At 51.6% G+C, this 12796-nt stretch overlaps 6 protein-coding genes across 6 annotated transcripts; 4 read left to right on the plus strand and 2 right to left on the minus strand.

Annotated features, from left to right (window-relative positions):
- Positions 1-449: 449 nt before the first annotated feature.
- TMA16 (translation machinery-associated protein 16) lies at positions 450-1195 on the plus strand (the record flags this gene model as incomplete). The annotated part of the gene is made up of 4 exons (XM_007815605.2): positions 450-621; positions 702-789; positions 850-983; positions 1047-1195. 4 exons carry the CDS (start codon positions 450-452, stop codon positions 1193-1195), a joined length of 543 nt encoding a protein of 180 aa, XP_007813796.2.
- A 637-nt stretch (positions 1196-1832) lies between these two features.
- Positions 1833-3063, plus strand: MAM33 (Mitochondrial acidic protein mam33). Its single transcript, XM_007815604.2, has 2 exons — positions 1833-2287; positions 2356-3063. The coding sequence occupies exons 1-2, from the start codon at positions 1926-1928 to the stop codon at positions 2876-2878; spliced, it is 885 nt and encodes a 294-aa protein (XP_007813795.1). The 5' UTR covers positions 1833-1925; the 3' UTR covers positions 2879-3063.
- Positions 3064-3178: 115 nt separating this feature from the next.
- On the minus strand, positions 3179-5517 carry J3458_018864 (uncharacterized protein). Its single transcript, XM_066121287.1, has 3 exons — positions 4816-5517; positions 4033-4716; positions 3179-3931 (listed from the first exon to the last, which is right to left on the minus strand). Exons 1-3 carry the CDS (start codon positions 4912-4914, stop codon positions 3575-3577), a joined length of 1140 nt encoding a protein of 379 aa, XP_065973642.1. The 5' UTR covers positions 4915-5517; the 3' UTR covers positions 3179-3574.
- A 448-nt stretch (positions 5518-5965) lies between these two features.
- J3458_018865 (uncharacterized protein) lies at positions 5966-6274 on the minus strand (the record flags this gene model as incomplete). The annotated part of the gene is made up of 1 exon (XM_066121288.1): positions 5966-6274. One exon carries the CDS (start codon positions 6272-6274, stop codon positions 5966-5968), a length of 309 nt encoding a protein of 102 aa, XP_065973643.1.
- A 1601-nt stretch (positions 6275-7875) lies between these two features.
- SRO7_1 (Lethal(2) giant larvae sro7) lies at positions 7876-9671 on the plus strand (the record flags this gene model as incomplete). The annotated part of the gene is made up of 2 exons (XM_007815602.2): positions 7876-7994; positions 8108-9671. 2 exons carry the CDS (start codon positions 7876-7878, stop codon positions 9669-9671), a joined length of 1683 nt encoding a protein of 560 aa, XP_007813793.2.
- Positions 9672-9856: 185 nt separating this feature from the next.
- SRO7_2 (Lethal(2) giant larvae sro7) lies at positions 9857-10984 on the plus strand (the record flags this gene model as incomplete). Its single annotated transcript, XM_066121289.1, has 2 exons — positions 9857-10226; positions 10281-10984. 2 exons carry the CDS (start codon positions 9857-9859, stop codon positions 10982-10984), a joined length of 1074 nt encoding a protein of 357 aa, XP_065973644.1.
- Between the last annotated feature and the right edge of the window lie 1812 nt (positions 10985-12796).

The raw sequence follows: 12796 nt of genomic DNA on the forward strand, positions 1-12796 counted from the left end.
TGGTGGTAAATTGAACACAGAAAATTATGGCGGCTCCCGTGGCTTAAAGCGGTTAGTTCCCGCGCCGCCCATCTTGAACATTCGTCTCGGAGCATTCTTCGAGCCCTCGTGGTGAGCGTATCTGCTGCTTCCTTTGTCTCCGAGTGGAGAGGCTCTTACCCGTGACTTTAATGAGAAGACCTCATTCTACATGATTCGTCAAAGAGAAATTCCTCGGACATGCCTCGAAGAATCTGGTGTTGGAAAATATGCCTGCGGACACCCATCACAGCTCACAACCGGCTGTTCTGAGTGGTGGATGGTCGGTGGGGGCGTCCGCTGCCACAAGATCGGATTAGTGGTTGTATGTCACCGAAAATATCGACCCAACTCTTTTTTTTTTCGGGGCCTCCATTACCGAGACACCATCCCATCTCGACGGACCTGCCGCAGCAACTCGTTCATCCAATATGCCCAGCTCATTACAAAAGACGCGCAAGCACATCGCCAAGAAGAGAAATGGCGAAGTCAATGCCTTGCATGCAAAGTCTAGGGACTCGCTGCGACTACACAAGGCCGGGGTGCGTGACCAGAGACTAGAGAAGCTTGCTGCTGCAAGAAGCAAGAAGGAGCAACCTATTGGTACGAATAACATTTTTCAAGGGAAATTCCATCTGACCAGAAACACTAACCGAATTTTCTTCCTTTTTTGTCCGGCCTAGTTGATCGAGTGAATTTCTTTCGGGAAAGTCTCGCTGAGAAGGATAATCAGCCTTTCGATATCGAGACGGTACAATCTTCTATCAAGAGGTGGGCTGAAATTCATTCTTCTCTTGATGCCACATCTAATTTCTGACTGAATATGAGTAGATTCATTCGTCAATATGATGAGGAATATGATGGCCTCAAAAAGGCTCGTCGTCCAGGCAGGCCTGCCAGCGCCCGAGAAGATTTACTCAAGCTCAAGATTGCCGCATTGGAGAAGGAGTACCAGAATGGATTTGGTAGGTTTGCAGTTTGCTGCAGTTTTTTTGCGTTTCCAAGGCATGCCTACTGATAACATGCAGTAATCCCGAATGTCATGTCTGCCGAGCACGCAAAGAGCTTGGAGAAGTGGGAAGGATCGTGGGCATACCTGACCACTCTGCCTTGGATCAAGGTATCGAGTGCTGGCCAAGTCAGATCTGCCGAGTTTCCCTCAAAAGGCATCAACTGAGGCAGTCAATGTGATCTAGCAGTCTGAAAGAGTGAAATGATTGACGACTGGCTCAACAGATACAGCGACCTCTCTTCAGGACTCACTCAATACGAGCCAGGTGGCCAGTAGCGTCGGTATTTGTTAGGAGGCTCTCTTTGTTTTGGAGTAGACGAAAAAGAGCCCTGATTTGGAGGCAGATTGTTGAGCTGTGAGCAAAGCTCATGCATCCACGTCAGCCATGTTGTGACAATAGCGACGACAGGCCAGCAAAAGGGCGAGTCTCTCGACGAGAGAGACCCCGTTGCCAGTGTCTCCAGGCGTTTGGTGGAGTTTAAATTACATCCGAGCAACGGTATTTTCGGATTTGGTTCTGGCCATGAATGGATGGACGGTTGGCCATTATTCTCAAAGAGCGCATAAATTTATGTGTATAATAAAGCATTAAATGTAAACACAGAGACAACGACTCACGCTATCTACTCCACCACCTCACAATCGTCATCAATTCACAGTTGTATTTCTACTGTCGAAGCATTTCTCGCCCGTCGGGGACGTTGTAGGTCACGTGCAGCACCAAATGGGCCCCTGGCGCGAAGCTCTGCCCCCATAATAGCGGCCGGCCTAAAATTTTCCAAGCTCTTCTGGCATCGCACGTCAAAATCATTCAACTCTTCGGAGCAAGCTTCCATCCTTCTCTTCTTGTCCACCTACTTCACACCCAAATCCATCATCCACAGTAGCCGCTACAATGCTGTCTCTTCGAAGCTTCGCGCGATCGGCCCCCCGGGCCATGACCCGTATTGCCAGTACTTCCATGCGCTCTGGCGTAGCCCGTCCCAGCATGCTCGCCAAATCCTCAGCTATCAGCTCCTTGCGACCTGCTCGCGCGGCTACCTTCTCAACTACTGTCGGGCGCCGTGCCGCCGACGGTGAGACCGACGATGAGCTGTCGGCTAAGCTGGAAAGCGAGATTCAGATCGAGGAGGATATGAAGGCACAGGAGCAGCAGCCCGCTAGCATCAAGGACTTTTTGGATAACAGCCCCTTCGAGCTGATTGACACTCCTGGCCAGGAGGTCGTGAAGCTGGTCCGCTCATTCGGCAACGAGAAGTACGTTACCTGCCCTGTCACGCCAATCCCAATCTCGGCCGTTCCAAGAAAAACTAACCAGCCTCCAGAATCACTGTTAGCTTCTCCATTGCCGACATCACCAACTACGACCCCTACACCGAGGACGCTGCCCTCGAGGACGAGGAATTCGACCAATCGGCCCAATCCTCGGGCAAGCAGTCCAACAACGCGGCCGAGGAAGCAGACGACATGGACGAGCTCGACGAGGAGGCCGCCGCCCCCATCAACCTCTCCATCGTCGTCGAAAAGCCCGGCAAGTCCGCTGGCGCCCTCAACATCGACGCCACCGCCCAGGACGGCAACATTGTCGTCGAGAACATGTTCTTCTACGAGGACGCCAAGGTCGCCAAGGTCGAGAGCCCCGAGTCCGCGCAGAAGCGCGCAGACGTGTACCCCGGCCCCCCCTTCGGCAGCCTCGACGAGGATCTGCAGGTCCTAATGGAGCGATTCCTCGAGGAGAGGGGCATCACGCAGGCAATGGCCGTGTTTGTGCCCGATTACGTCGACGTCAAGGAGCAGAGGGAGTACCTGCGGTGGCTGAGCAATGTCAAGGGCTTTGTCGACGCTTAATCCAGCCCACCCCTCCCTCGAAACAAGCTCGTGTACTTCCAAAGGGTGAAAAAATGCTGAAACGGTTTTCAAATTTCGGCCATGTCTTAACATCTTGCGGCGGCTGGGTAACCTGCAATGTAAAAAAGGGGTTACCGGGGCCATTTACCTCACTCATGTTGTATTATTAGCAGTGTATGTGAACCTGCGTGTACTAGAATGGAAAAAAAAAATCAGAAAAATTAGCGGACTCATTATGTATACACAAAGTCTAATGTTGTATACAGCGCTCATCTATCTCTCGGTGTCTGAAATAATGGGTACGATTGAGTTTTGCATGATATCAAGTCCCCGATACGTCAGACACGACACCACACCACTATGAGCCTCGGAAAACTAAAGACACTCAACTAGGACCTGCACTTCTATAATACGTCCGCTAGAGAACTGGTCCCATACACCCTGTCTCATCTAAAACCAAATCAATACCCTTCATGAATGACTCCGTAAATAAGAAGCTAATAAAGCATATGTAACAGTACCGTCGGGTAGCAATCTCGCCAGACCAAAATGAGGGTATACTCTGCGTGATTCAGCCCCAACGTTGCGTCCCTGTCCCCCGTCCCCCTCCCCCAAAAAATATCCCGTAATCCTATGCAGTTGTGTATATATGATTGTGCAAAAAATCCCACTTGTTTGTCGTTTGCTTCTTCTGCGCTACAAAATACCCTCCATGGACCAGTCGCCCTTTTGCGCTCGCTCTAGGACCTGTTTGCCCTTGTCGGTCAAGTCGGGCTTGCCTCCGTTGCCGACGACGTGTTCGAAGAAGACAGGGTGCCATGTCTCCTTGTTCTTTTCGCGCTCTCGGGCCTTTTCGCGCTGCTTTTCTTCGAGCTCGACCTTGAGATCGGTGGCCTTGGAGAATTGTTTGGCGTGGATGGCTTTGGTCACGCCACCCCAGAGAGTGAGAGACTCGTTGGGGAGCTGCTGATCTTCCGGGGGAACGATTTTGGAGGCGACGTGGAGGGGCGCGATGTCTATGATTGTGTATTGGTGTTCTGGGGATACAGATTTCTGCGAAATCATAGTTAGAGACTTGTATGAGAGCAAGGAAGTGGGGTGTGTGTGTGTGTGTGTGTGTTGTGCTGGATAAGAGCTGGAGGAGGGAAGCTTACCATTGGCTTGGGACCAAGCGAGAAAACGACCTTTTCTCGCCATGGACCGCTCAGACGAACAAGAATGTCCTCATCGGGAACATCTTGTACGCGGGTCTTGGTGTCGTTTTCGGGATCATACCGGAAAACAACACCGTCGATCTTGTTGGTGGTTCGGCCGAGCCAGCCTTCCTCCACATAGTGAAGGATACACTTGAGCTTGGTCTCGGGACATGTAATGTAGGCCATTTCACTGACAGAAACACTGAGAGCCCCCCGCAGGAGACCGCCAAGATGTGCAGCCGGGTGGGTGAGCTGGTACGTCTCGCCACCATATTTATCCAACGTGATGAATATGCCCATGTTGTGCTCTCCCGGAAGCACCTTGACCGAGGTGCCTGTGAACTTGGCACTGATTTGATCAAAGCCCCGAGCTGTGAGGCCCTTCTCCGGGCAAGTAATATGAAAGGCGCTCACGGGCGGGTGGTGAGAAGTCTGTTCGGTGAGGTATGAGATTCGAATCGGCTTCTTGTCTGGCGTTGAGGTCCCGTGCTTGGGAACGGAGAGGGAAACGGTAGATTCATTCTTGTCGCTCTTAGGTGGCACTTTCAAGCTACGCAAGGATCCTTTCTCTGATCCGGACACGCATCCATTGAGCTCCGCCGTTTCGATTCTCGGGGCATTATCTTCAGTTTCCCAGTTACACTATGCAAAAAAGCCATTTGTTAGCGAACACACGTTCTTGGGTCCTCCGACTTCCCCTCGCAACCCCACATGTGTTTTGCCTACAGCGGTGTAACGTACTCTGAAGAATTCTCCCAAGCAGGAATTATATGGTTTGCAAGGTTTGCCCTTGGCATATTTCAAGTCCTTGGTCAGCCAGAAGCGGACGACTTCAAGCATGCGGTCGAGGGGTTCCTCCGAGGTTCCAATGGCTATGAAGGCATTGGGGGCATCGAGGTAGGTCCAGTACTCGAGATTCGGGGTCGGCTCCAAAAGCTGCGAGGGCAGGGAAAATCGAACAGAGGCAAGGTCGGAAACGCCTATAAATCTATGAAAAGGTATTATGTTAGCAAACCTGGCCCTCCTTTTTTTTAACAGTGTTCTGCTGCCGGGAAAAGGGCAAAGAAAGAAGCTCCGGGCTGGGGCCGGTATGCCGAGCTCGATGGTTGAAGTGAAACGGCTTAGCGCCCCCTGGTGACGCTTCGCCCAGAGCTCGCCAGGTTGACGGCAAAGGTGTTCTTACTTTTTAAGAATACCCAAAAATGTTCGCAGCTTGGAGCCATCGGTCTGCGGTTCGTCGGGCGCCTCGGTCGCTGGCGATGATGTCGCTGAGGGTGCTGTCGATGACGACATGGCGATAGGCTGTGCTGGACAGTAGATGGTAGACGGTTGCGATGCAGGGCCAACAGCTGAATGCGAGGAATATCTAGCAAGCTAGGGGGTGGTGGAGCGCTGTCAACGGGCAATAGTATATATGTTGCTGTGCCGCGAATGCAGATATAGCAGGCTGTTCGCAGAAACAAGAAGTAAAAGACTACAGCAAAAAGTGACGAGTATATCTATCAAACATGAAGGCGGTGCAGACGATGCAGACGAGCCGATGAAACCCAAACACGGTCGAGCCCCTCCACTGGAAGACGATCTCAGGTGCTCCGACGTCCGGTCTGCGGGGCGCAGCACGAAGGCGTTGCGTGGTGGGACGGCAGCTGGGTGCCGGCGGTTTGGTCTAATGCTCTAAAGCCGGTGGGTTAGGGCGCTGGCGGCCAGAGCACCAGACTGGAGCCAGCACTTGAGGGGGGCGTTGGGGGCGTTGGGGGCGCAGGAGCACTGTGCCGAGACGAGATACTGGTCGGTTCAGGCAAGCTGGCTGCTGGCTGGGAGGCTTCCAAGACTGAGCAGGCGCCAAGGCCAGACTGGAGGCGAAGGCGGGATCAGGCGGGATCAGGCGGGATCAGGCGGAGTGCCACAGGGGGCCAGGGCAGCAGCTAGTAGCAGCTAGAAATGATGACTTGATGGTGTCGTGGCGACGGATTTGGTCGTATGTACCACGCACAGGCAGTCTTGTCGCGAGCACGAAAGGGCGATCCGAAGAAGGGACACTGGAGAACGGACCAAAGAGCAAAGAGGTGGAGGATCGAACCGTCTCGTGCGGTGCGCCAGAACGTCTCTCACCAAGGGGACGACGAACCTTTAAAGGAAATCCCCAGGCAATAATAAATACAAAAGGTTGACTAGCCGCGACGCCGCCACTTGACCTCATCCTGCCCCGTGGCGCCGATTCTCAAGGGGCCAATCGTCGACGCACATGGGCAGATGGCTTGGCCCTCAACTCGTCGTGCTTGCATCGGAACTAGTTCTACTCCTACTCCATCAAGACTCTACTTATCATTCGGCAAAACGCTCAAATTTTTTTCCTTGTCCGAGGTTGTCGGTCGGGATGAATGCTTCTTGAAGTTTGAAATGTGTTGCAAGTACTTACTCCGAAGATGCAGGGTGGAGCTGTTTGTTGGATAAATAGCGACAGTCACTTTTAATATACGTATATATTAAGAAATAGTTACTTAAGGCAAATAAGGTTGTTTTATAATTCTAGTTTATTAATAATATAGTATATAGAATATTGGTAGGAGCAGCTAGGAGAGTAGTCTATAAAATAGTAGCCATTGTTGAGTTTTGAAGCTTGCATCACCGAACCGCACTTGTTGACGTCCTCGTCCTTTCCGTTTCCGTGATGCATGTCATGTACGCCAGTCTGCAAACTGCTCCGAGTACGTGGCATCAAATGGATCGCAATCTCGCATCTCACCGCTCCTATGTGGTGTGCAGGCGATGCAGGTCAACACTGTCAGCCCGTGCCGTTTCATATAAAATAACCCGCGGTGGAATAATTCTCCTTTCCTCTCATGTCTCTTCCCCTTTTTTTTTCTTTTCTTCTCAATCTCCCATTGCTAAAGGCGATTCATGTCAAGAGCTGGCTGGCGATCAAGGCCCGGTCGTTCCCATTGGTCGACAAGCCAGCCTATCATGAAGCACCACGCTCTCAAGTGCCTGGCGCAGATCGGACCTCAGATTGGTGCTGACGGAGGCCGCGGGAAGGTCACCAGGTCACCACCGACCGGACAAATGAATGTACTCCGTACTTGAGTGCCTGCCGATGCCTAGGGACACAAAGGCACACTCATAGATCATTTGGCCGTCGGCAAGTATACTTAAATTGCAGAAGATATTGTTATACAGCGTGGCATGCAGGTACCTCAGATCCCGACCTTGCGTAGTGGAGTACATTCGTCGGCCTGCGCTGTACTCCGTACTTGGTTGCACAAATTCCAGTTGTGATGGCATTCATTCTCGAGATGATGAGACTTCATACTGGTTACTTGCCTGCAAGAACCGCAAGCCAACACTTCTAGTAACCAGGGTGCTCCAAGCCAGGTGTTTCTTCAGATCAAGTTTTGTCAACGGGTTTTATGCTGCGCCATCCCAAGCTCAAAGGTCGGATTTCCGGAAGCGAGACGTTTCCTTGGCGCATGACGTGTGTGGTCGAGACAGCAGAATGTACAGATGTGCAGGTGGATGTGCAGCTGTGCAAACATCTGAAGTCGGCCTGGGGTGCTTGCCCAAGTGCAGTGAGTGCACCACACACACACACCACATGCCAACTTCAAGAACCCCACCATGTAGTTACCATGCAGGAGCTTCCCAGTAGTTACCATGCAGGAGCTTCCCATCCATAATAGCTTGAACCGCGACTGACCAGACCTTCCTGTCGCAACCTCCTGCCGTCATCTTTCACTTTTCACTCCGGAGCTCTACAAGCTATGCTTCCGCTTCTACCGAAACAAGAGCCACCATCCACTCAACATGTCCAGCTTTTTGCGCAGCAAGCAGGCCGGCATGCAGAATGATTTGTCTGGGAGCATCCGCCCAGAGTTGTTCATGCCGGATGAACAGGCTCGCTACGGCATAAACAGCCAGATTGGGTGCGTTGGCATATTCATCCATACCACTTCCGGCCATTTCCTCCTGGCTTCGAGTCCCATGCTCCCATTCTGCCGGAAATTTCTGCTGACTCCCTGCTGTCCAATTGTTGCAGATGCCTCGGATATGATCCTGTACAGTCGCTTCTCGCCATAGGCACCAAGGAAAGCAGGTTCGGTCCTGGTAAGATATACGTCTTTGGCCAACGGCGAGTCCAAAAGATTCTGCAGCCTCCTCGTGCGACCTCTTTCCATTCCGTGCAGTTCAGTGCCAACAAACTGGTGAGCCTGGACAGCAAGAATGAACTTGGAGTCTGGGACTTGGACACCGGCGCTCGAATGGCCGCCCAAGTCATTGCTGGCACTGCCGTTGCCTTGCTCACCGATCCCATGCTGGACTGGGCCTTTATTGGGTTGCAAAACGGCGATATTCTGGCATATGACCTTGACAGAAGGATTATGACGAGGTCTTTCAGACTCCCCAACTTTTGGCACCAAAAAGACCCTGCTGCGGCGAGGGCGGCCACCCTAGTATGCCTGTCAATGCATCCTCGAGATGTGGGTAAATTGATGATCGGATACTCCCATGGCGCCGTCATCTACTCATTTAAACAAAATAAAACGATTAATTTTCTGGAGTACACGCTCCCTGCTGGTGCTCCAGGCGGAAATGGCGTGGGAGTAGACGCCATGCGCCGGCCTCGACTGACACATGCGGTTTGGCATCCTTCTGGTACATTTGTCGCCACAGCACATGAGGACGGTAGCTTGGTCCTGTGGGATTACAGAGAACAAAGAGTCATCACAGCCAGGAATCTGAAGGACACGGGTGTTGAGAAGCCCGCGCCCAATTCAACTGCTCCGTCCTCCTCTGAGCGATATACCAAGATTGCGTGGTGCTGCAAGGAAAACTGTGATGATACTGGACTGCTCATTGCTGGTGGTGAATCTCCTGATACTTCTCCTAGGAACCTCACATTTATTGAACTAGGCATAACGCCAATGTACGCAACGTCATCATGGCAGGTCCTCGCGGATTACTTTAAAGGGAAGCGGCAAATTTCTCTATCACTACCGCCCGGTGCACAGGCAGTGGACTTTCTCCTCATTCCTCGCTCATCTCCTCATTTTGCCGGAGCTCAGGACCCTATCGCAATTATGGCTCTTGTGTCATCTGGAGAGCTCATCACTATGAGCTTCCCATCAGGATACCAAATCAGCCCAACAAACCAACTCCACCCGTCCACCTTCTTCGTCCACCCTTTCGTAACAAAGGTCAATGTGTCGAGCTTGGAGCGTCCCCGATGGCTGACTATGGAGGAGAAACGAGACCAAGGTGAACTGTTGGTTACGGGCGGTGCCAAGGGACCAAGACCGAAGAAGCGGTTTGAGGAGAGGACAATTATTCAAGCAGCACATGGGGATAACACTATCCATATTTGGGACTCTGGCCATGCGGATGAAATTGAGAACGACCGTCAACTGCAGGTTGATGTCGCTCGCTCTTTAGACCGGTACGATGATATCGACATTACCGCAATGAACATGTCTAGTGCCACAGGCGAATTTGCAGTGGGCACACGTACAGGTGAGGCTATTGTTTACAGATGGGGAGGCAATCGGTTCTATGGACGCGACAACCCAAAGCAGCTCGATCCTGAATCCAAAAGGGCTCACTGATATCAGTTCTCGCGCCGAGCCCACTTTGAAGGAGGGACTTCAGCCATACATTCTGTACGAAATGATGCAAGGGCCAATTACCGCCATTCAAGTATCCAATGTAGGATTTGTGGCTGTCGGGGCAGAGTTAGGCTTCTTGACACTCATAGATCTCCGCGGCCCTCAGATCTTTTATCAGGGCGCCTATGACAGATTTTGCCAAGCAAGAGAAGAGAAGCTCTTTCTTCAAACGCGACCATCATCACCAGGCAAGAAACGAACCGCAGAAAGAATGGCCTGTCGTCATTGAGTTTGGAGTCATGACGTTGGACGAGGATAAGTATTCAAGTATCTGCTGCTTCGTCGGAACCAATCTGGGGAAGGTGATTACGTTCAAGTTACTTCCCGCCGCAGGTGGTGCCTACACGGCTCAACTAGCTGGTGTCGTGGTCTTTGATGGACCCATCGTATCCTTATCTCCTATAAATGCCCAGACAGGCAAACCAGCTTTGGCAAGTGCTGCTACTGTTGGCTCCTTGAGGGAGGGCAAGCGAGTGGACGGTGCTCTGGTAGCTGGTAAGCAGAATAAAGTCTTCTTAACGCCCGATATATAGCTGACATGATATGTAGTAACACAAAAGGAGGTCAGGGTGTTTAGACCTGCGAATTCAAAAGGCGCATCCCGAGATTTTGATGATGTTGTTTGTCATGCGGCTTCTGTTGCGGAACTCGAGCTCCAAGGCTTCGCCGTGGTGGCCCTCTTTAACGACCAAACGGCACGTGCATACTCTATCCCAGGCCTAAAGGACCTCGGCCAGGCACAGCTCTCCATGATTGACCCAACCAAGCCAGCGTTTGTGGCACAAACGGGCGATATATTTGGCTGGACAGGCCCCAGCGAAATGACCGTGATCCATGTCTGGGGCACTGGAAAGCCACTCCAGCAATCACCAGATACCTTGATCAACCCCGAGTTGCAATGCCCTCCACGGCCAACAATCTCCAACATGCAATGGATCTCTGGCACGCAATATGTTTCACCCTTGCATCTGGACCTTCTTGTGGGCGGGCCAGACAGACCACCAAGCAAGAGAATGTTGGAGGCTGCTGCGGCGGAGCGACGTGCTGGCGCAGGTGGATTAGCGAGCCAAGAAAGCTGGGGGGCGTATCTGACCCGTCAGGTGAATGAGCGGACAGAAAGGTTGGGTATTGTGAATGAAGGTATGGACTCGCTGCAGCAGCAGAGTCAGGGGTGGGCAGATGATGTTACCAAGTTTGTGAATCAACAAAAGCGGAATTTGGTCATGGGCAGCATTAAGAGTAAATTCTTTTGAGTTTGTAGGTATGCCTAGGTTATGGCGTTGTTGGCTAGAAGTATACCAAGAGAAGTGTAATTCTATGACATGGTTTTGCGTCGTCTCATGTAGAACCAACTGTATTGCCTTGACGAGGGAAATACACCACGTAGCGTATAAAACGAGTATATACTGGCCTCCAACCAGAGTACATTCAGATGGTCGTTGCTGTTGTTTCAGTGAAAATTGACATGGAAGGGCTGCAGGAGTGGTGGTGTTCTATGGTTATCAATTTTTGAGAGTGACATGTTGCATCTGTGCAGTTTGAACACAATTATAGTGCATGTACTCCGTATTCTGCACGTCATTCGTTGACGAAGACGCACAGCTCGAGAAGGGCAAAGGTAGTTGAGTTTTGACAATGACAGAGTCCTACGATGGAGAGCAATGTCTTTAGCACGGTGAAAGACTGACGAGGCTCGTGACGAAACACAAATCCAAGTGCTGGGAGAAGCTGGGGCCGGCCTGAAAATGACGTACATTTCTCAGCAGAAAGAAGAAGAGGGTCGTCCGACGCCCAAAGTGGCTACGTACAGCCGGGATTGTAATTATCGTTTTCCATGCGAGAATTCTCGACAGGAAATACAAACTGCACCATTGAGATGGAGGAAAAGAGCAACATCTCCATCCCCGCGACATGGGATTCGCTGAATTGGGTGGTTTGGGCGTCGGGCAATGGCTTCTCGCCACTTTGGCGATTGTGAAGTTTTGTGCCCAATCGGGTATTATACCTGGACGTGCATGGGGAACATGTGGGAGCGGAAAGCGCCCCACTGCTTGGGTCGATGGATGTGATGTCATTCTCTTGCACAGCTTCGTGAGGGCGTCGGTGGCCCAGACCCTGGCACCTGGATCCTCGTCGATGTGATCCACGATATAGTTAATCTGGGGTCATCGGGAGACCGACCCGTTCGGGGGGTGTTCCTGGCTCGCCTGAAATGTTTTGATGAGGAATTCGTTCGAGAGCAACGCTGATATCGCTGCACCGCCGTTTCTTTCGCTCAAAGATGGCGTACTGTTGGCGTTGGTTCTGCTCCCGCCGGTACTGCGTAATTTCATCACACGGGCAACAAGGTTTTGCCTCTCCAGAACAGCATGGAAATCCTACAAAAAGGCGACGTGGATCGGCATGGGAATACGCAATAAAAAAGCTGGCTTCCGCCATCTTACGTCACTCGACTTTACAGGTGGCCATGCGGGACACGCTTAATTTGATAGGCAGTCAGGACAAGGCAAAGAGCGAGGGGCGAGCCAACTGTGGAAATGTGGCTTGCCTAACTTCTCGGCAGGTGGCTTGTTCCAGGAATGACTTCTCCGAATCGGTTCAGCAGTGGTTTGTCGTGAGAAAAACCTGCCTTGACCTACTAAGGCCATAAGTAACTCTTTGCCCACCTGTTGGGCGTAGAGTGACCTAGAGACGCGCCATACTTGGTGCTCCCTCTATACACTACGATGAGACTACGACAACCACATAGCCAAAGACACAGGAGCCTTAATATTGTGGGTTACCAATAGCAGCTTGATGCGAATAGACTGATCGCGATGCAAGCTTTCTACTCCGTACGAGTTCATTGATTAGTATATCCAGAACAGGAAAGTTTAAAACGGGATGACAGGGTCCTAGCCTCAACAGGGGCTAGAACGACTATTCGGTCCAGGATCGCAGCTAACGGGCGACGGAAACGATGAAATTCTCGATGGCCTGAGCAATCTTGATGGCCGTTCTACTCCCACTGTAGGCTTGTCTGCAATCTAGGGAGAACTTCAGTTCCAATGTAATAGCGCTCCTAT

This window comes from Metarhizium acridum, assembly GCF_019434415.1.
Source record: "Metarhizium acridum strain ARSEF 324 chromosome Unknown scaffold_555, whole genome shotgun sequence".
Taxonomy (NCBI): domain Eukaryota; kingdom Fungi; phylum Ascomycota; class Sordariomycetes; order Hypocreales; family Clavicipitaceae; genus Metarhizium; species Metarhizium acridum.